This window comes from Ovis canadensis, chromosome 5, assembly GCF_042477335.2.
Source record: "Ovis canadensis isolate MfBH-ARS-UI-01 breed Bighorn chromosome 5, ARS-UI_OviCan_v2, whole genome shotgun sequence".
In the NCBI taxonomy this organism is placed as follows: Eukaryota; Metazoa; Chordata; class Mammalia; order Artiodactyla; family Bovidae; genus Ovis; species Ovis canadensis.
This window is the reverse complement of record NC_091249.1, coordinates 17,490,561-17,513,046: the sequence shown is the minus strand read 5'-3', so window position 1 is coordinate 17,513,046 and position 22,486 is coordinate 17,490,561. Positions and strand designations below refer to the sequence as shown.

The following is a 22,486-nucleotide window of genomic DNA, read 5'->3' as shown; positions in this document are numbered from 1 at the left end:
CAGAGGGGCGGTCCTCTCTCTGGCCCTGGCATTATCCAGATGCTGGCCAAAGCCTGCAGCGGCAGCTTTCGTGGAGAGCAAAGGTGAGCACAGTGGGGAAAACAGCTGCTGCCAGCAAGGAGCCACCTTGGTCTAGACTTCAGTGACCCCTTTTGACTCTCAGTCTCCCTCCAGCCCACGGCAGACCCTGAGAGGTCCTCTCAGACTGCAGACGCTCTCTGGGGTCCCAGGGCCAATCTCCAAGCCCACATGAACCCCAACCTAGCCTGCCTCTGGTCAGATGCCAAATGCAGGCTGAGTCTCTTTCCCTTGTGGGGTCTGACTGGCTGGTCCGAGGTGCCTTGGCCCCAGGTAAGCCCCACCCCCACGAAGCCCCAGATGTCAGTGCTGGAAGCAGAGCCTCAGAGGGAAAGTGAATCCAGGTCCAGAGCAGGGATTCACCATTTTCCTCCCCGAGGGAGGAAAGTCTAAGGACCTGGCAGCCCTGGCAGAGTTGGGGGCTGTCACACAGTCGTCGCAAGGAAGACGGGGTCTCTGTGGTGAGGAACATGCCATCCAGCCACGTCTGGCTCCTGTCAGTGCGACTGGAGGCAGCGAGCAGCAGAGCTGGGGACGGACGCCTGCAAGGCACCGCTGTGGGTGAACAGCGTGCCGTGGCCCCTCTCCATGGCCTCCCTGCGGACAGCATCCCGCAGCCAGTGGAGGCCCCGCAGGACCTCAGGAGCTCAGGGGAATGCGTGGGCATTCCAGGTGGGGAATGGTGGGGGAGTTCAGGGTTCAGAACCGCCCTAGTGACAGGAGAAGGTTGGTGAGGAAGGCAGGTGTCCACTTCCAGCATGGAAGTGGGTGGTTTGATCCTGTTTGATCCTGAAGGTCAGTGCTCCCACATCTCAAGGCTGTGAGGCACCCTTGATGGTGACAGGGTCCCATAAGGGGTGGAAGGTGGGACATGAACTCTCAGCATCTGCCTGAAAAGAAGCCTTATGTCAGCAGACAGGGAGCCCCTGGGCAGGTTTGTGTTTGGGAAGAACATTGTTGATTTCACTGTGTCCAGGGAAGCCTCCTCCCACCCACAGAGAGGGAGCTTTAGGTCATGCTCAAGGGGCCAGGACCTCATTCTCTGGGCCCTTCCCGAGTAAAGTAAAATCAGGATCTCACCCTCTCTAACCAGTTGATTCCCTGGTGTAGCTGCAGCCTGGACTGCCTGGTGGGGCCAGGCCTGGCTTAAAGATCTCCTCACTCACTGAGGTGGGGGTCCATGCTGGGGTCCCTTGATGTGGTTTGGACCTCCTTAGAGCAAAGTGGCCCAGCAAAGGCCAGCTGACTCTTTTCACCATCCCTGAAGGCACGTCACTTCACATCACTGCAGTCATAGGCCTGCAGGTCCTGTGTCAGTGGGCCAGCGTCACTTCGCATCACTGCAGTCATAGGCCTGCAGGTCCTGTGTCAGTGGGCCAGCGTCACTTCGCATCACTGCAGTCATGGGCCTGCAGGACCTGTGTCAGTGGGCCAGCGTCACTTCACATCACTGCAGTCATAGGCCTGCAGGTCCTGTGTCAGTGGGCCAGCGTCACTTCACATCACTGCAGTCATAGGCCTGCAGGTCCTGTGTCAGTGGGCCAGCGTCACTTCACATCACCGCAGTCATAGGCCTGCAGGTCCTGTGTCAGTGGGCCAGCGTCACTTCACATCACCGCAGTCATAGGCCTGCAGGACCTGTGTCAGTGGGCCAGCGTCACTTCACATCACCGCAGTCATAGGCCTGCAGGTCCTGTGTCAGTGGGCCAGCGTCACTTCACATCACCGCAGTCATAGGCCTGCAGGACCTGTGTCAGTGGGCCAGCGTCACTTCACATCACCGCAGTCATAGGCCTGCAGGACCTGTGTCAGTGGGCCAGCGTCACTTCGCATCACCGCAGTCATAGGCCTGCAGGACCTGTGTCAGTGGGCCAGCGTCACTTCGCATCACCGCAGTCATAGGCCTGCAGGACCTGTGTCAGTGGGCCAGCGTCACTTCGCATCACCGCAGTCATAGGCCTGCAGGTCCTGTGTCAGTGGGCCAGCGTCACTTCGCATCACCGCAGTCATAGGCCTGCAGGTCCTGTGTCAGTGGGCCAGCGTCACTTCACATCACCGCAGTCATAGGCCTGCAGGTCCTGTGTCAGTGGGCCAGCGTCACTTCGCATCACCGCAGTCATAGGCCTGCAGGTCCTGTGTCAGTGGGCCAGCGTCACTTCGCATCACCGCAGTCATGGGCCTGCAGGTCCTGTGTCAGTGGGCCAGCGTCACTTCGCATCACCGCAGTCATGGGCCTGCAGGTCCTGTGTCAGTGGGCCAGCGTCACTTCGCATCACCGCAGTCATAGGCCTGCAGGTCCTGTGTCAGTGGGCCAGCGTCACTTCACATCACCGCAGTCATAGGCCTGCAGGTCCTGTGTCAGTGGGCCAGCGTCACTTCGCATCACCGCAGTCATAGGCCTGCAGGTCCTGTGTCAGTGGGCCAGCGTCACTTCGCATCACCGCAGTCATGGGCCTGCAGGTCCTGTGTCAGTGGGCCAGCGTCACTTCACATCACCGCAGTCATGGGCCTGCAGGTCCTGTGTCAGTGGGCCAGCGTCACTTCGCATCACCGCAGTCATAGGCCTGCAGGTCCTGTGTCAGTGGGCCAGCGTCACTTCGCATCACCGCAGTCATAGGCCTGCAGGACCTGTGTCAGTGGGCCAGCGTCACTTCGCATCACCGCAGTCATAGGCCTGCAGGACCTGTGTCAGTGGGCCAGCGTCACTTCGCATCACCGCAGTCATAGGCCTGCAGGTCCTGTGTCAGTGGGCCAGCGTCACTTCGCATCACTGCAGTCATAGGCCTGCAGGACCTGTGTCAGTGGGCCAGCGTCACTTCGCATCACTGCAGTCATAGGCCTGCAGGTCCTGTGTCAGTGGGCCAGCGTCACTTCGCATCACTGCAGTCATAGGCCTGCAGGTCCTGTGTCAGTGGGCCAGCGTCACTTCGCATCACTGCAGTCATAGGCCTGCAGGTCCTGTGTCAGTGGGCCAGCGTCACTTCGCATCACTGCAGTCATAGGCCTGCAGGTCCTGTGTCAGTGGGCCAGCGTCACTTCGCATCACTGCAGTCATAGGCCTGCAGGTCCTGTGTCAGTGGGCCAGCGTCACTTCGCATCACTGCAGTCATGGGCCTGCAGGTCCTGTGTCAGTGGGCCAGCGTCACTTCGCATCACTGCAGTCATGGGCCTGCAGGTCCTGTGTCAGTGGGCCAGCGTCACTTCACATCACTGCAGTCATAGGCCTGCAGGTCCTGTGTCAGTGGGCCAGCGTCACTTCACATCACCGCAGTCATAGGCCTGCAGGTCCTGTGTCAGTGGGCCAGCGTCACTTCACATCACCGCAGTCATAGGCCTGCAGGACCTGTGTCAGTGGGCCAGCGTCACTTCACATCACCGCAGTCATAGGCCTGCAGGTCCTGTGTCAGTGGGCCAGCGTCACTTCACATCACCGCAGTCATAGGCCTGCAGGACCTGTGTCAGTGGGCCAGCGTCACTTCACATCACCGCAGTCATAGGCCTGCAGGACCTGTGTCAGTGGGCCAGCGTCACTTCACATCACCGCAGTCATAGGCCTGCAGGACCTGTGTCAGTGGGCCAGCGTCACTTCACATCACCGCAGTCATAGGCCTGCAGGACCTGTGTCAGTGGGCCAGCGTCACTTCACATCACCGCAGTCATAGGCCTGCAGGACCTGTGTCAGTGGGCCAGCGTCACTTCACATCACCGCAGTCATAGGCCTGCAGGACCTGTGTCAGTGGGCCAGCGTCACTTCGTAAGGGCACGTGGCATAGTTTCCGCAGGCCCCCTAGCCAGGTGTGAAGCTCAGCACAGCCCCCTACCATGCGTGAGCTCCGGGCCTGTGCAGACACTGCCCCCTTCTTCTGCCACAGTTCTGGAATCAGTCCACAATCCCCCCTAGGCCGTGCAGCCTGTCCAGTGCCCAGCATCTCAGTCCTCCCACTCCTAACTGGCTCAAAGATGCAGTTTGAGGCTTTTGGGTTCCAGGAGGAGGACTCTGCCCAGGGGCTGCTAGGGAAGTCTGCGCTGCACGTCTGCGACACGGAAGTCGGGTGGGGTCAGCTTGTGAGTCTCTGTGTGCAGTAGGTTGGTCCACCACCAGTCTAGATGTTGGGGTAAAGGTGTGTTTTTAGATGAAATTAACATCAACCATCTGGGGACTTTGATAAAGCAGACCCTTCTCCCTAGTGTGGGTGGCCCTTTATCCAATCTTTGCTCCCTTAAGGGCAAAGACAGGTTCCCAAAGAAGTGATTCAGCCTCCAGACTGCCAGTGAGGATCACGTTCGTGTGTCAGTTTGACTGGGTCCTGGGGCGCCCAGAACAAGCATGATCCCGGGTGTGTCCATGAGGGTGATTCTGGATCTGCATGCAGAGTAAAGCAGATGGGCCTCAGTGAGGGTGGGCCTCGTCCAGTCAGGTGAAGGCCCAGGAGGAACAAAAAGGCAGAGTCAGAGAGAACTCCTGCCCGACGGCTTGAGCTAGCACACTGGTGGCCTGTCTTCAGACTCAGGTCCAGGCTGGGTCCACACCACGGGCTCTCCCGAGTCTCTAGCTTGCAGACGGCAGATTTGGGGACTCCTTGGCCTCCCCGGTTGAGTGAGCCAATTCCTTATCTTCCTCTTCCTCTGTGTATCCTGAATTGGTTCTGTTTCTCTGGAGAACCTCAACACACAGCCCATCAGCCAAAGGTTATCAAGAGCACACCAGCTGTGAGGAAAGCTGCCGATGGAGGCGCTACTCTGGAGAGTATCTCAGTCAGCTCGGTCTGTGTAATACCATAGACTGGGTGCTCAGACGGCGACATTTCTTTCTCCCAGTACTGAAAACTGGAAGCCCGAGGCCACGGTGTCACTGCCTGAGCCCTCTCCTCCCCGGGGCCTCACATGGCCTTCCCACGGTGCGTCTGCGCTCATTTCCTCTTCTTCCAAGGACACTGGTCTGTTGGATTAAGGCGCACCCCAGGGACCTCATTTTACCTTTACCACCTCTTTAAAGGTCCCATCTCCAAACACAGCACCATTCTGAGGTCCTGGGAATTAGGGTTCCAAAACGTGAAGTTGGGGGGATGCAGCGCAACCCGCATTAGAAGGTGGACGTCAAACTAAAAGCTCAGTAACCACAGAAGTGATCCTAAGGCACAGGCCTCCTGTCTCAGGAACTTAGGGGCCTGGGTGCACCACTGCGGTCCTGTGTGTTTTGTGAGCTTCTGATGGGGGTGACTTAGGATTTAGTCATGTCCTCCCAATTGAGGTCACTAGCCATCTCAGCGTCATACCCCAATTTCTTCATGTTCTGGACAGTCTTAACCATGATTTCATGGGTTCACTCCAGTATTTTAACAGGATGTCCATCTCCTATCTGCTGCTGCTGCTGCTGCTAAGTAGCTTCAGTCGTGTTCAACTCTGCGTGGCCCCATAGACAGTAGCCCATGAGGCTCCCCTGTCCCTGGGATTCTCCAGGCAAGAACACTGGAGTGGGGTGCCATTGCCTTCTCCGATCTCCTATCCAGGACATAGTATTTAAGATTCTCGGAGGTAGAGAATTTCCTTTTCCAATGCATGAGAGTGAAAAGTGAAAGTGAGTCGCTGAGTCACCCAGGCTCCTCCGTCCATGGGATTTTCCAGGCAAGAGTACTAGAGTGGGGTGCCATTATTTTCGCCGATCTCCTATCCAGGACATAGTATTTAAGATTCACGGAGGTGGAGCCCAACTGCTAACCTTGGCACTTAACGCTCACGTAACTACTTAGAAAACAGTGCCTCTCGGTGCCCAGGCGGCCGTGAGGGTGGAGAGCTGAGCAACCACTGCTCCTTGTCTCTCATCTCCTCTGCTCTGGAGCAGGCCGGTGTGTGAGGCCTGTTATCCCAACCCTGCTTCACTGCCTACTGGGGTCCTCAGGCTGTGTGGGCCCACCCAGGTCTGCACAGGGGCAGGGACAGGCCAGGGAGGTGGCTGGAGCAGGATCAGACAGAATGTCCTTGTCTCATTCTCATCCGTTTCCATGGCTGGAGCCAACTCACCGGCTGTCCAGGGAGCTCGTGGAGGGCTGCAGGGAAGGGGGTAACCAGAATGGGGGCAGCTTCCTTCTTCTGACTTTGGGAAGGGAGGAGGCCATGAGCAGAGAATAACAGGAAACAACCCCTGGCTGGCACCAGCTGGGAAACAGGGTCTAGGACCCCCAGGGCTGCTTATTTTTTAGCTCTTAGATCCCCACCCCTCGGGACAGCTCCAGGGCCTGTTGCCTCAGAGGAAGGAGGCTGTGCATGGGGTCCAGCAGTAACCTAAGCCCCCAGCTGGACCCAGGCCAGTGAGTGGGGTTCTCTGAGGGCACCCTGAGGCTTGGTTCCGAGTTCCCTCCACCCAGACCTGTAGGCATGAGAAGCCGCAGAGAGAGGACCAGAGGAGGAGCAGCCAGGCGGTGCCTACGTGCAGGTGTCCCTGCTGTCAGACTGGCCAGGCTGGTGCAGAGACCTGGGAAGGCTTCCTGGAGGGGGCCTGAAGCAGTGCTGGTTGGGAGACTCTAGAATGGTGGGAGGTGCTGCCTGCTCTGTTCACAGAGGCAGCCACCAGCTGAGTGTGGCCCATGCAGTAAGGAGCGAAGTTTCATTTGACTTCATTTGAGTTAAACTGCATTGAAGCAGTCCTCGGTGGCAGCAGCAGCTCTGCTCAACCAAGTGGGCTGAGCCTGGCACTGGACTGGGAAGGTCAAGTCAGGCTCCAGGGGGCTCGGGGTCAGTCTGCTGGCCTTGGTGTGCTGGTGAGAGGCATGTTCTCTGCTGGCGAGGGATGGGGTGACGTGAGGCTGGAGGAATGCACCCCCACCCCATGTTGTCCTCGAGTGGTTTCCTCCCTGCCCTCAACAGGGCTGGCAGGGAGGCGCTAGGCCACCCTTGGAACACAGGCCCAACAGGGCACGACCTTTTCCATGCAAGGCCAGTGAAACCACATTCCAGACCAGACTGGTCACAACCAGGAAGCTAGCTGGGAGGGGATCAAGGGCCTGGGAAACCCAAGGGAGCTCCTTTTTGTTAATGAGTTAGTTTTTGAAAAGCCCCTAAGGATGGGGGCTGGTTGTCAGGCGAACCACCCTTGTGATTAGAGGGTTAGCACTTTCAGCCCCACACCAACATCTGGGGAGGTGTGAGGGGGTGGAGGTGAATCAATAGCCAATGGCTGATAATTTAACCACTCATCTCTCTGTAACGAAGCCTCCATAAAACCCCAAGAGGACTGGGTTTACAGAGCTTCTTGGTTGGAGAACACACTGAGATTTAGGGAGAGTGGGTTGTGCTCAGGGCAGAGAAGTTCCATACCCCTTCCCACATACCTTGTCCTTTGCATCTCTTCCATCTGGCTGTTCCTGAGTTATATCCTTTTATAATAAATCAGTAATCTGGTAAGAAAATAGTTTCTTTGAGTTCTGTGAGCCACTCTGGCAAGATAATTGAACTCAAGGAGGGAGCTTTTTGGAACTTCTGATCTATAGCTGGCTGATCAGAAGCAAAGGTGCAACTTGGACTTTGACTGGCATCTGAAGGCAAGGGGTGGGAAAATATGCAGGCACAGTCTAATGGGATCTGATGCTATCTCCAGGTAGATGGATTAAAAATTGAATTAAAGTGCAAAACACCTGGCTGGTATCAGAAAATTGTGTCATGTGGGGAACTCTCCCCCCCACCAACATTTAGTGATCAGAAGTGTCAGAAGTGAAGGACAGTGCCAGAGTATCAGATACACAGGAGCGTGAGTTCTACACACTAACTAAAGGACCTGAAAGTAGAGTTGCACACCTGTGTTCATGGTGTGTGCAAGAGTGTGTGTCTTAGTCGCTCAGTTGTGTCCGAGTCTTTGAGACCCCATGGACCTTAGCCAGGAGGTGATGGAATTCCAGTTGAGCTATTTCTAATCCTAAAAGATGACGCCGTGAAAGCGCTGCACTCAATATGCCAGCAAATGTGGAAAACTCAGCAGTGGCCACAGGACTGGAAAAGGTCAGTTTTCATTCCAATCCCAAAGAAAGGCAATGCCAAAGAATGCTCAAACTACCGCACAATTGCACTCCTCTCACACGCTAGTAAAGTAATGCTCAAAATTCTCCAAGCCAGGCTTCAGCAATACGTGAACCGTGAACTTCCAGATGTTCAAGCTGGTTTTAGAAAAGGCAGAGGATCTAGAGATCAAATTGCCAAGATCTGCTGGATCATGGAAAAAGCAAGAGAGTTCCAGGAAAACATCTATTTCTGCTTTCTTGACTATACCAAAGCCTTTCACTGTGTGGATCATAATAAACTGTGGAAAATTCTGAAAGAGATGGGAATACCAGATCACCTGACCTGCCTCTTGAGACACCTATATGCAGGTCAGGAAGCAACAGTTAGAACTGGACATGGAACAACAGACTTGTTCCAAATAGGAAAAGGAGTACATCAAGGCGGTATACTGTCACCCGGCTTATTTAACTTATATGCAGAGTACATCATGAGAAATGCTGGACTGGAAGAAACACAAGCTGGAATCAAGATTGCTAGGAGAAATATCAATAACCTCAGATATGCAGATGACACCACCCTTATGGCAGAAAGTGAAGAGGAACTCAAAAGCCTCTTGATGAAAGTGAAAGAAGAGAGTGAAAAAGTTGGCTTAAAGCTCAACATTCAGAAAATGAAGATCATGGCATCTGGTCCCATTGCTTCTTGGGAAATAGATGGGGAAACAGTGGAAACAGTATCAGACTTTATTTTGGGGGGCTCCAAAATCACTGCAGATGGTGACTGCAAACATGAAATTAAAAGACGCTTACTCCTTGGAAGAAAAGTTATGACCAACCTAGATAGCATATTCAAAAGCAGAGACATTACTTTGCCAACAAAGGTCCATCTAGTCAAGGCTATGGTTTTTCCAGTGGTCATGTATGGACGTGAGAGTTGGACTGTGAAGAAAGCTGAGCGCCGAAGAATTGATGCTTTGGAACTGTGGTGTTGGAGAAGACTCCTGAGAGTCCCTTGGACTGCAAGGAGATCCAACCAGTCCATTCTGAAGGAGATCAGCCCTGGGTGTTCTTTGGAAGGAATGATGCTAAAGCTGAAACTCCAGTACTTTGGCCACCTCATGCGAAGAGCTGACTCATTGGAAAAGACTCTGATGCTGGGAGGGATTGGGGACAGGAGGAAAAGGGGATGACAGAGGATGAGATGGCTGGATGGCATCACCAACTTGATGGACCTGAGTTTGAGTGAACTCCGGGAGTTGGTGATGGACAGGGAGGCCTGGCCTGCTGCAATTCATGGGGTTGCAAAGAGTGGGACATGACTGAGCGACTGAACTGGAACTGGAACTGGACCTTAGCCTGCCAGGCTCCTCTGTCCATGAAATTCTTCAGGCAAGAATACTGGAGAGAGTTTGCCATTCCCTTTTCTAAGGAATGTTCCCGACCCAGGTCTCCTGCATCGCAGGCAGATTCTTTACTCTCTGAGCAACCTAAGAGGTCCCTGTGTTGGAAGCAACATAAATGTTCCATCAGTGAGTGAATGGATAATCCAGATGTAGTGTGTGTGTGTGTGTGTGTGTGCGCACACACACATATATACAATGGACTATCAATCAGCCTTTACAAAGGCTGACACATGCTACATCATGGAGGAACCTGGTAGACACGAGCGTGTCACAAAAGATAAAGACTCCACTTCCATGAGTTTCCCAGGGCTATCAGGGCCATAGAGAGAGACTGGACTGGCATTCCCAGGGTCTGGGGAGGGAGATAGGGATGTTCATCTGAGAGGGCGGAGTTTTGGTCTGGGAAGATGAGAAAGTTGTGGGGATGGGTACAGGACGGTGTGCACAGGCTCAATGGCTCAGAAATGTGCACCCCAACATGGTAAAGATGGTAACGTTCACGTCATGCGCGTCTCAACACAATAAAGCAAGCGGAAACATCTCTGAGAACCGAGGCGCCGGCCGACTCGCAGGAGCAGAAGTCAGCCCAAGATGGGCGTGCGGGCGAGGCCTCGCCCCGGCGCACGCTCCGCCCACCCTCCCCCGGGCCGCCCGGGCAGGGGCCGCTCGCCCGCCACCAGGGGCCGCTGTGGCCCCAGCCCGCGTACGCTCGCGCACACCGCGCCCCGCGCGCGCCCCGCCCGTCAGCAGCCAGGGGCCGCTGTGGCGCCCGCGCGCACCGCTTCCCGGCGCCCCAACTCGCCTCGCGCGTCCGGCCGCCCGCCCGAGCGGCTGCGGGCGCCGCCTCACTCCTCCCCAAGATGGCGGCCGCGGCACTGCTCAGGGGTGCGGCTCCAGGGTGCGGCGGCCCGGCCTGGAGCTGGCGGCTGCGCGCGGCCCCGAGGCGCCGCCTGGCTCACAGCGGCTGCTGTCAGGGCGCTGACCCCGCTAGCGGCGCAACATGGGCCTGCTTTCTGCTGGGCGAGCGTGCCCTCGTGCGCGTGCGCGGGCCGGACTCGGCGCCCTTTCTCCTAGGCCTGCTGACCAATGAGCTGCCGCTTCCGGGTCCTGCGGCTGGCGAGGCGTCAACTTCGGCCCGAGCGGGCTACGCCCACTTTCTCAATGTGCAAGGACGCACTCTCTATGACGTCATTCTCTACGGGTGAGCGCGTTTTGTAGGGCTGGCCGTGGGGGTCGGGGTATCACCCAGGGAAAGGGCACCCGGGAGCGGGCCTGGGAGGACTTGGGGGGTGGGCTCCCAGGGGTAGAGGCAGACATTGGGGAGGGACGGACAGAAGGCAGAACTAACGACATCCAGAGGCGGGGTACCTAGGGGAAGACTACCACTAGCCCGGGACGGACATCCAGGAAAGGACATGCACGACAGGGAATCCAGGGGAAGGGACATCTGGGAATCTGTGCACAGGGAGGGCCGAGGTGAGCCCCTAAGAGGTGGCACCTGAGGATGGAAGGAGCGCCCAGGGTAGGGCACTAGGAGACCCGCACAGTGGGCAGAGCTGAGCACCTGGGGGAAGGCAGCCATAGGTGGGCTGGAGCCAGCTCCGAGGGGTGGGCCGCCAGTGACTCGCCTGGGAGCACTTACACCTGGCCTCTGCCCATGCTCAGACCCACTGCACGGAGAAGGAGCCACGCTGCAGGGAGCAACGTCTGTGCCGCTGGCTTGTACCACTACCTCCTGAGTTCTCGTGTACACGCATTTCTCTCCACAATCTCTCCGTATTCAGTGATATTAGCGTTTGGTGTCCTGTAGAGCTTTCCGTGTTCACTTGCTTAGCTTTCTCAGACTTGGTTTCTCTAGAACCTCTTACGCAGTTCCAGGCTGTTGCCCTGCCTGAGGCCGCCCGGAAAACTCGTGGCCCTCTTCTGTTGTGGGTTTGTCTGCCTGTTCCTAAGAGTACTTCCTGTGAGTACATTCTTTAGTGGTTTGTTGAGAGGTAGGATACTTCAGCGACCTTTGACTTCTACCCCATAACTTGTGTGTGCGAGTCAGGTAGTCAGTCGTGTGGGTCTCTTTGTGACCCCATGGACTCCTCTGTCCATAGGATTCTCAAGGCCAAGAATACTGGAGTGGATTGCCATTTCCTCCTCCATCCCCAATAACTTGGCTGGTCCTAAAACTCCACTGAAAATTGTCCCAGGAAACGTTGACACCACAGCCTGCCTTGCAGCTGCTGGCTGGCATTGTTGTCAAGAAGCCTAGTGGTGTTTGATTTCTGAGCCTTTGTGTGTGACGGGGTTTTCTCTGGATTTCTCTTAGGGGCTCATCTTCATCCTGATGTCTTGAAGTATCATGATGATGTGTTGTATTGGGGGTCTGCTGTCATGTCACATTGCTAGGCACCTGGTGGGCTCTGTGACTCTGTAACAGGGATCAGTAAATTAGGACCCTTGGGCAGATCCAGCTGTCTGTTTTTGTAAATAAAGTTTGACTGCAGTGCTACCTCCATTTGTTCATATCCTCTGTGGCCACTTTTGCTTTCCAATGGTAAAAGTATAATTAATAATGTAATAATGTGGTAGAGATTGTGTGGCCTCATACCTAAATTATTTTCAATCTGGTCTTTTATAGAAAACGTGTGGTCCCTGCTGTGTGTCCCCTCTTTCAGAAATACCATTGTCATTATCTGTTTTATGTAATTATTATCTTCCCAGGAGTTGCTTAACCTCTTTTAAAAACTACATCCTTTGATTATCTTAAGCCCTCCATGTCTGTAACATTCTGTAGCCCCTATAATGGTCTTTCCAGTTTTTAATTTATCAGTGTTGTAATGATGTTTTGGTCCTCAAATTTTCTTCCTTGAGTCTCCAGTCTGCCTTTATATCTTTCTGCCTTTGCATTCTTCCTATAATGAAGTTATATCCTGATAAGTCACTCTACAGTGTAAAAAATATATATTTTTCTGTTTCTAGTTTTTTTTTTTTTTTTAATCTTTCAATCTTTTCCTCCGGTTTGGCGTGTTTTTGCTTAGCTGCTGGGCCATCGGTTCTTGTCAGCAGGCATGTACATGGTAGTTCTTTCTAGGCATTGTGTGTGCTGTGATCTGTACTGTAGAGGAGTTTGTTCTTCTCTCTTGTTCACTCCTGAGAGCGGGGTGTTGGCGTGCCACTTGCTATCTGTGTGCTGAGGGAATCGCAGTGCACTGTAATGATGTCCCCTGACCCTGGTTGCTCTTCTGAGATTCCAGCTCAAAGTCCTTTGTGGGGAGTGCAACCCCAGCAGGTGGGGTGAGGTCCTCATTCCATCAGAGAGGACAGCCTGAATTAGTGGCCCCACTTCTGAGCAGTTGGAGGAGGGGAGACGTGAGAACACTCCCTCTGATAGCTGCTCTAGGGCCTGGGGGCTGGGTGAACCATGCCCAGATTCCTCTCTCCCAGCTCTCTGCGCTGGGGCATGGGGTGCTGAGTCTTCTGGGCTCCCGTCCTACCCTGATGTTTCTATTGGGATATATTTCTGGTGACGCCTGCTGTTCATGAGATGTGCTCCTTCCCCTCCTGGTTGCTGTTGACCGTTTACCTACATCTGATCTCACTGAGGTCTGCTCTCGGAGGGAAGGGGACACGCTGGCAACTGGGTGTCCCGCCTGGAAGCCTGCGGCCTTCCTGCTTACTTCATGGTTGCTCTTTGCCTGACGTTTTCTCTGTATCCTGTCTCCAGAATTGTTCTTTTTCTTCCTTTTTGGCTGTGCTGTGCGGATTGTGGGATCTCAGTTCCATGACCAGGGATTGAACCTGGGCCACAGCAGTGCAAGTCCAGAATCCTAACCGCTTAGGCCACCAGGGGACTCCCTGGAATTTTTCCCTGAAACTGTCATGCTTCTAGTTTCCCATCCTTGAGTTGTTCCCTCCTCAGTGCTCCCTGATCTTGTTTCCCGAATGTAGCACCATCTCTCAGACAAAACTTGAGTGTTTGGTTTTTAAAGTAGACTCTCTGAGGGAGTATTCTGGTGGCCTAGTGGTTAGGATTCCAGGCTTTCACTGCCATGGCCTGGCTTCAGTCCCTGGTTGGTGAATTGAGATACTGCAAGCCACGTGGTGCAGCCAAAAATAAAAAAGGAAAGACTTTTTAGAGCAGTTTCAGGTTAATAGGAAAATTGAGAAGGCAGAGATCTCTCATACACTCTCTGCTCCCGCACATGCATAGCCTGCCCCGTATCAGCCTCCTCCTCCAGAGCAGTACGTTAGTTATAGCTGATGAGCCTATACTGACGTCAGAATTACCCAAAGTCCTCAGTTCACATTAAGCTTCACTCTCGCTGCTGTGCTTTCTGTGAAATTGGATGAGTATTTTATAATGTGTATGTACCACTGTAATATCATACAGAGTGGCCTTACTGTCCCTAAATATCCTTTGGGCTGTACCTATTCACCCTCCCTCGTGACTCCTCACCACCACTGAAAGGGTATTTTTGGATCTGAAACTGTCTCCATAGTTTCCCTTTTTCTAGAGTGTCACGTAGTTGGGATCACAGGCTCTGCAGCCTTTTCAGACTGACCTCTTTCACTTAGTAATATACATTTACGTGTCCTCCCTGTCTTTGCAGGGCTTCATAGCTCATTTCTCTTAGTGTTGACTAATACTCTATTGTTTGCATGTACCAGTTAATAAATCCATTCATCGATTGAAGGACTTGCTGTTGCTTCCATATTGTTGTGATTATGAGTAAAGGTGCTATAAACATCTGTGCTCAGGTTTTCTGTCTAGAGGTTAGTTTTCAGCTTCTTTCGGTAAATACCAGGAAGTGTGACTGTTAGACTGCAAGGTAAGAGTATGTGTAGTTTTATAAGAAACCACCAAAGTGTCTTCCAAAGTGTCATTTTTCATTCCCACCAACGAGAAGTAATTACTTCCCGTTTCTCCATAGCCTCACCAGCCTTCGGTGGTGTCAGTTTCTGGATTTTGATCATCCTGATAGGTGTGCAGTGGAGCTTGCTTTAATTTCCTTTTCCCTGATGACAAATGACATGTAACATCATTGCATATGCTGTTTGCCACCTGTATGTTTTCTTTGGGGAGATGTCCAGATCTTTGGCCTAGTTTTAATCAGACTGTCTCCTAATTGTTGAGTTTTCAGTGGTTTTGTATGTTCTGAGTGACAGTCCTTTGTCCGATGTGACTTTTCAAACCTTTTCTCCCAGTCGTGGCTTGACTCATCGGCTCAGCTGGGGCTTTGTGTTTTGAAGTCTCTCCTCACCCTGACCGTGTGTTTGTTGAGTACTGGCTGTTAGAGGAATCCTGCAGGTTTTGCGAGCTGGGCTGCTTGGCTTTTGGGGAGCCCAGGCGTGCCTCTGGGGGCCACCCCGGCAGGCGGGCTGCTGAGGTCCGCTGCTGGCTCGTCTCCCTGCACGCCTTTCCCCAGTGCTGATCTCAGCGGGATCGTGCTGAGCCTGGGCGCAGCTGGTTTCTGGGCAGTGTTCTCCGTGTGTGCCTGGCAGAGGGAGGGTGGGACACGGGGCTGGCGCACCTCTTCACCCGGGTCCGCCCGCCAGGCTGGCTGGTGAGGCTGCAGGGGCCCTCAGCCTCCTCTTCCTGCCGCTGTGGTTGTTCCCCCGGGCTGGGCTGCTGGGCTGGGCAAGGAAAACTGTGGGATGTGAGGTACGTCTCAGACAGACACGAGGGACTTTGGGGGGTGACCTATGCAGTGTTTGGGAAGTACTTACACTAAAGAAGTTATTCAAAAATGATTTTTTTTTCTGAGATGCAAATTTGATTGGGCGTCATGTATTTTATCTGGCAGTCCTACTCAGGGCCACTGTGTGCCCCAGGGGTATCTGTGGTTGTCACTCAGGTGTGGCTGCTCCTGGCATTGAGGAGGCCGAGCCCAGGGGTGCTCTCAGTGTCCAGCAGTGCCCAAGATGGCCCCACAGAGACGGTTCCAGCTCAAATTTGTGCTGTGCTGGCTGAGCAGAGGTTCACCGTGCGTCACCACTTCCCCTGCTGACCTGTCCCCTGTTATTTAGCTGCAGCAGGGGCAGCAGACAGTCTGATTTGGGGTGGTGGGGCGCAGGAGTGCTTTGCAGCCTTGCTGGCCCCGAGGGGCTGAATGGCACAAGGCCATTTGCACGGGTAGCTCAGAAAAAAAGTGCCTGAACCCAGAACCTGTCCGTTCTCCACCCTGCTTCTCTTGAACCCTGTGGAACACTGGCCCCATGAGTGAGATGGGGCATCAGCCTGGGGCTTGACTGCCCTGGCGCCCTGGTGGCCCCTTAACCAGCCCTTCCCAGGCCCCTCCCCGTGCTGGGCCTTTGCCCTTCTTGGGCGTGGTTTTACCTGCATCTCTGTCTCCTCTCTCTGGGGTTCACTTTGCCCCTGTGGCCTCACATTCTGTCCACCCATGCTCATTTCTCCCTCTTGCCAGTGCTTCATATTGCTTCTGGTTGCTTCCTTTATCAGAGACTTAGAAAACAGAAATATACCTACACATGGGTGAAAAACCTAGTAAAGGCTTTTCATGAAAACTGACTGCCCTCTCCCTTCTCACTGGCATGGATCCATCTTCTCCAGAGGCAGCTCCTTTTTCAACTTTTTATTTTGAAACGATTATAGATTTACAGGAAGCCATGCAAAAATGAGCAGGGAGGTCTCACATACCCTTCACCCCGCTCCCCCAGGGGCAACGTCTCACCTCCGATAGTCCAGGGTCCCATTCGAGGGGAGGGGGCGTGGGCCAGCCACAGGGCGCACTCCGGTTCCTCCAGGCTGCCACGTGCTCACTTGCATGCAGCTCTGATTTGATCACACATGTAGACCTGTGTATCTTCGATGAAGACAGAGCTCTTCCATTACCATCAGGCCCGCTTCTGCCCTCTGTGGGCACACTCCCCTTCTCAGCCCCTCAGCCAGCCCCCTGCTCACTCTCCGTCTTTATGACCCTGTCATTTCAGGACTGTTACACTATCAGAGTCTTTGTCTCACTCACCTTGATGCCCGTTGGATTCATCAGTGCTGCTGCTGCTGCTCAGTCGCTTCAGTCGTGTCCGACTGTGCGACCCCATAGACGGCCTCCTCCTTTCCCTTGCTTAGTAGGTATTCCCTTGACAGACTGGACCATGGTTTGTTTAACCATTCATCCACCCACTGAAGGATGTTTTGGCTTCATTTCGTGACTGTTAAGAATAAAACTGCTCCTAATGTTTATGCCCAGGTTTTGTGTCAACACGTGGCGTGTTTTCTAGGACAAGGACCCAGGAGTGCAGTGACTAGACTGTGTGGCCGCTGCATGTCTAGTCTTGAACAGAACTGCAAACTCTTTTCTGGAGTGTCTGTTCCATTTGCATTCCCACCAGCAAGGCCGGATGGTCCATCTTTTCTGCATCCTTGTTGCCTTGAACGTTTTTATTTTAGCCATTCAGATAGTCGTGCCTTGGTATCTTGTGGTTTTAACTTGTCTTTGTGTCATGATAAGTGACTTTGAACTTCTTTCCATGTGGTTATCTGAGGCAGCACCTTTGAACACTTCTCTTTTTTTCTGGCAGTTTAATTCTGTCTGAAAATGATCGTTTTCCCAGCCCGCAGCTGATCTCTCTCTGACCTTCTTTGATGACTGTTTGGAGGGTGAGGCTGACTGGCTGCTCTTTTCCACTTTCTTCACATGCTTGTTCCTTTACTTCCGTGACCCTTGGCTGAGAGTTATGTGTACGCATCTGGCAGAGTTTGTGCTGTAGGGTGAAGTCACAGAAATCAGGGTACCAAGCAAGCTGCTTTAAAAAAATAATAATAAAAAAGAAACAACTTGTTTTAGGAATTCTGTGCTGGCACAGTGGATAAGAAATCTGCCTGCTAGTGCAGGGGATATGGGTTTGATCCCGGGTCCAGGAAGATCCCACATGCCATGAAGCGACTAAGCCAATGCGCCACAACTACTGAAGCCCACACACCTGGAGCTTGTGCTCCACGAGAGAGGCCATCACACCGCCAGGGAGAGTGGCCCCTCTTGCCGCAGCTGGAGAAGGCCCACGCACAGCAACAAGGACCCAGCACAGCCAAGAATAAATAGAGAAGTTTTAATTCTGCTTGTTGGAAACAGTACTTCCTTCGGTCGCTTATACCACTCTGGCTGTGTGGGCGTGCGTTGCGGCACGCAGGGTCTTTGCTTCCGGTGCTTGGGCTCTTTGTCACAGAGCGTGGGCCTCTCTCTCGTTGAGGCTGCAGGCTCGGTAGTTGTGGCGCTCTTAGTTCCCCAGCAGGGATCGAAGTGGAGCCCCCTGAAATTGAGGGCAGATTCTTAACCACTGGACCACCAGGCAAATCCCTCCCCCACCGCCACCCCAAGCAAGCTTCTGTAGCTCTTTCCTTGGTGGGCAATTGACTTCTCCAGGGTAGCACTTAACCCTTTCTTGCCTGGGGAGAGGGTCCGAGGCACAGCTGATGGGTCCCAGCTGATGGCCTTTCTTTCTGATACACGCTCCTGAGGGTTTTACCCGCTTCCCTGTCTCAGCTGCCATGCAGCTGTGGGTCCTTGCTCAAGCCACATCTGTAATCAGGACTCCAGCCATGTGCTCCTCTGGGACATCTCCACTTTAGGGCCCCTCCATCACATCTGATTGTGCGCTGGCCTCTCTGTGCTCATCTCTCTGTAAGGGCCCCACCATCCATTCATCAGTGACACCAGAATCTGGGGTATTCCACTGGATGTGGGCTGCCTGAAGTGGGAGTTAGGATGGCTCTGGGACCCTGTCCAGGTTGCAGGGCTTCCCTAGCGGAGGTAGGAAGTGGGCATGGGCTGAGTGTGGCCTCCCCGTGCATCTCACCTGCATTGGCTGTCTGCCGCCCTCCCAGCTCTTCCTGCCTGCCAGCACCACCCCGCCCCGAAATCCACTGGCTGCTTGGTGCTTCTCAGGGCTGGAGGTGGCAAATTCTGACTTTCGAGTGGCCGTCTGTGACGTCTCACCTCACCTTGACCGCCGGACGCCACTGTGGTCCCAAGGCCCTGCTTTGTACCTGTCTGGCCAAGGCCTGCCACTGCCGGACTGTTTCCTGTGGCTCCCTCCCTGGGTGTGGGGGGTGCTTTCATTCCCAGGTGGCCCAAGGGGACTGGTGCACTGGGGCGGCACAGCCACCATGGCCGGGACCCGACTGCAAGCCCTTCGCTCGGTGAGCCCTGCCACCCCCTCGTCTCCCCGCAGGCTCCCTGAGCGCTCCGGTGAACAGCCCACCTTCCTCCTGGAGTGCGACAGCTCCGTGGTGGATGCGCTGCAGAGGCACCTCTTGCTGCACAAGATCCGGCGGAAGGTTACGGTGGAGCCGTGCCCCGAGCTGCGCGTGTGGGCCGTGCTGCCGCGCGCCCCGAGGGAGGCGGGCGGGGCGGTGCCGCCGCGGAAGACGGCCGAGTGTGCCGACATCCTCACCCCGGATCCCCGGACTGCCTGCATGGGCTGGCGGCTCCTCTCCCAGGACGAGGGTTCAGCCTTGGTGCCCGGGGGCCGTCTTGGGGACCTCCAGGATTATCACCGGCACCGGTACCAGCAAGGTATGGACATGGGGTTGGACTTGGGGAGAGGTTAGGTTTGGGGGGCTGATGCTGGACGGGGAGGAGGGGCAGGGTGGGACGTGAGGCGACAGGAGGGGTGTGACCCGGAGCCCTGGGAAAACTGCATGGTGAGTCCAGGCCTTGGGAGGAGTCAGGGCATAGAGCAGAGTTCTGGGCTCAGGGGTAGAGTCTTCTCTAGAGGGCAGTATTGAGGCCCAGACAAGCAGCTCACCCGGAGACCAGAGCAGGGGCTGGAGTTGGGACCTGGAGGATGCGGAGGGACCCGGAAGACTGGGGGTCAGATGCTGGGACTGCTACAGGCCAGTACCGCTGGCCACCTTGGGTTGAGCCCCCAGCTCTGGAGGACACCTCAGACCTCAGCAAGCCTCTCGCCACCTCTGCAGGTGTTCCCGAGGGTGTCCACGACCTGCCCCCAGGAGTGGCGCTGCCCCTGGAGTCCAACCTGGCCTTCATGAACGGCATCAGCTTCACCAAGGGCTGCTACATCGGCCAGGAGCTGACAGCTCGCACCCACCACATGGGTGTTATCCGGAAGCGCCTCTTCCCAGTACAGGTCTCAGGAGCCGTTCCTGGCGGCGGCATTGCCCCCGGCGCCGCTGTGCTCACCGAGTCAGGGCAGGCAGCCGGCAAGTACCGGGCAGGGCTGGGGGACGTGGGTCTGGCCCTGCTCCGGTCTGAGAAAATTAAGGGCCCTCTGCACATCAGAACCTCTGAGAGTGGCCTTGTGGCCCTTACTGCGTCTGTGCCAGACTGGTGGCCCACAGCCACCAAGTAGCCTCGGATGCCCCTGCACTCCTGTACGGGGCCTCATCGACTGCACCCTGTAGCCAGCCCCCACTTCCTTGGGTGGCCCAGTTGAGAGAACACACCCTTGGGGGTCCCCAAGCATTTGTGGGCCTCCCAAAGCTACTGGCATGGCAGGGCGTGCTCCTCCATGCAGCCCGGCTGTTCCCAGCCTGTCATGCTTCCTGGGGACCGGCCTGTGCTCAGGGTGGCTGTCCCATCCTGGAAGCTTTATGGCTGGAGCATCAGGACCCCTCCTGAGGACTGAGGGTGGGTGGAAGGGAGCCCTGCACCTGCCTCTCTCCTGGGCAATGCTGCAGCTTCCGCCAGACCCTGGATGATGTTCTGAACCATACTGACCTGGAGCTGGTTCATCCGTCAACCAAGGAGAGAATGTTCCAGGATGCCTCTGGGCTGCCCACACCCCTCTGAGCCTGCTTGGGCAGGCTTGGGAAGGGAGCGTCCCAGTGTCTGGGGTGGCTAAAGGGGCAAGTGGACTCTGGGAACTGTCTTGCCATGTTGACTGGGGCATGTCTGAAGGTGGGAATCTTGTGGGGCCAGGTGGAACGGCAGTGTCTGTGGGTACAGGCACAGGCATTGCTCACACCCACCCGAGTCCTCCCAAGCACACCTCTGTGCTCAGTGGCGCCAGCTGGGGGAGCCCCAGTACCATTTTATACCACATCTCCGCAGCTTTGGCCCCACGGTGGCACGGGCAGCCCCTTCCTCCCCTCCATAGCCCTCCTGAGCTCAGGGTAGGGAGTGGCTGCCTTGGGATGGCCTGCCCAGGGTGCAGAGAAGAGCTTTTGCTTGCTGAACTTGCTGCTGTTTTCTGACGTAGTCATGTCTTTAATAGAGGGTGACTGACTTCCCCGTTTTGAACCACTGACTTTGATTTTCCCGCTACAATGTGAGTCTCGTGGTTACTGGGTGTCCCACCTGATGCCCCAGAGTGGCTATTAAAGTGCGACCCACAACCAGCCCATGTGGAACTCTGGCTTCTTTCTTTCTTAACTGTGTTTATTTATTTTAAATGTTTATTGGAGTGTTGCTGATTTACAGCGTCATGTTAATTTCTACTGTACAGCAAGGTGAATCAGTTCTTCATATGCATATATCCAGCTCTTTTTCAGACTGTCTTTTCCATATAGGTCATTATGTAGTATTGAGTAGAGTTCCCTGTGCTCTACAGTAGATCCTTATTAATTGTCTCTGTTATATATACTGGCATGTATATCTCAATCCCAATTTCCCAATTTATCCCTAACCCCTTCCCCCTCTCCCACCACCTGGTAATCACAGGTTTGTTTTCTACATCTGTGACTCTATTTCTGTTTTGTAAATGAGTTCATTTGTACCATTTTTTTTTTTTTAGATTTCCATGTATAATGTCATACATGGTATCTGTCCTTGTTTGTCTGACTTACTTCACTCAGTATGACCGTCTCTGGGTCCATCCGTTGCTGCAAAGGGCATTGTTTCGTTCTTGTTTCTGGCTGCGTGGTGTTCCGTTGTATGTACGTACAACATCTTTATCCATTCTTCTGCTGATGGGCATTTTGGTCGCTTCCATGTCCTGGCAATTATGAAATAGTGGTGCCGCGGACATTGAGGTACGTGTGTCATTTCAAATGATGGTTTTCTCCGGATATATGCCCAGGGGTGGGATTTCAGGATCATATCGCAGCTCTGTTTTTAGGTTTTTAAGGAACCCCCCTACTCTTCTCCATAATGGCTGCACCAGTTTACACTCCCACCAACAGTGCAGGAGGGCTCCCATCTCTCTATACCCTCTCTCGCACTACTGTTGATAGAATTTTTTTTTGGTGAGAACCATTCTGACCAGTGTGAGATGATACCTTCTTGTAGTTTTGATTTCCATTTCTCTAATAATCAGTGATGTGGAGCATCTTTTCGTGTGCTTTTTGGCCATCTGTATGTCTTTTGTGATTGGGTTGTTTGTTTTTTTTCATATTGGGCTACCTGAGCTGTTCGTATGTTTTGGAGAGTAATCCCTTGTCAGTGGCTTCGTTTGCAAATGTATTCTTCCGTTCTAGAGGGTTGTCTTTTCGTTTTGTTTATGGTTTCCTTTGCTGTGCAAAAGCTTTTAAGTTTAATTAGGCCCCATTGGTTTATTTTTATTTTCATTAGGAGGTAGATCAGAAAAGATCTCGCTGAGATTTATGTCAGAGTTTTACAGTGTCTGGCCTTATATTTAGGTCTTTAATCCATTTTGACGTAATGTTTGTGTACGGTGTTAGGTGGTGCTCTAATTTCACTCTTTCACACTGTAGTTTCCCAGGGCCGCGTATTGAAGAGACTGTCTTTTCTCCGTTGTACACTCCTGTCTCCTTCATCATAGATGAGATGGCCGTAGATGTTTGAGTGTTTCTCTGGGCCTCCTGTCCTGCTCCATGAATCTGTGTTTCTGTTTTTGTGCCTGTACCGTACATATGCGTTCCGTTTGTTTTTGCCATGCCGCATAGCTTTGTGTATAGTCTGAAGTCAGGGAGCGTGACTCCTCCATCTCCATTTTCCTTTCTCTAGATTGCTTTAGCTCTTTGGGGTCTTGTGTTTCCATACAAACGGTAAAATATTTTGTTCTCTTTCTGTGAAAAATGCTGTTGGTAATTTGATAGGGACTGCATAGACCCTGTGGATTGCTTTGGGTAGAACAGTCATT

The 22,486-nt window shown here is 54.0% G+C and overlaps 1 protein-coding gene across 2 annotated transcripts in view; it reads left to right on the top strand.

Moving 5' to 3' along the window:
• The first annotated feature begins 8,683 nt into the window (after nucleotides 1-8,683).
• Nucleotides 8,684-22,486, top strand: part of IBA57 (iron-sulfur cluster assembly factor IBA57) — a 55,341-nt gene continuing 41,538 nt past the window's right edge. The window contains exons 1-3 of one of the 2 annotated variants that reach the window (XM_069590530.1): nucleotides 8,684-10,673; nucleotides 18,656-18,999; nucleotides 19,404-19,650. In XM_069590530.1, the coding sequence (XP_069446631.1) occupies nucleotides 10,333-10,673; nucleotides 18,656-18,999; nucleotides 19,404-19,650 (932 nt within the window). In that variant the 5' untranslated portion in view covers nucleotides 8,684-10,332. Of the gene's footprint in view, nucleotides 10,674-18,655; nucleotides 19,000-19,403; nucleotides 20,784-22,486 lie in introns of those variants that run through there. The other variant, XM_069590529.1, reaches the window with a different exon arrangement.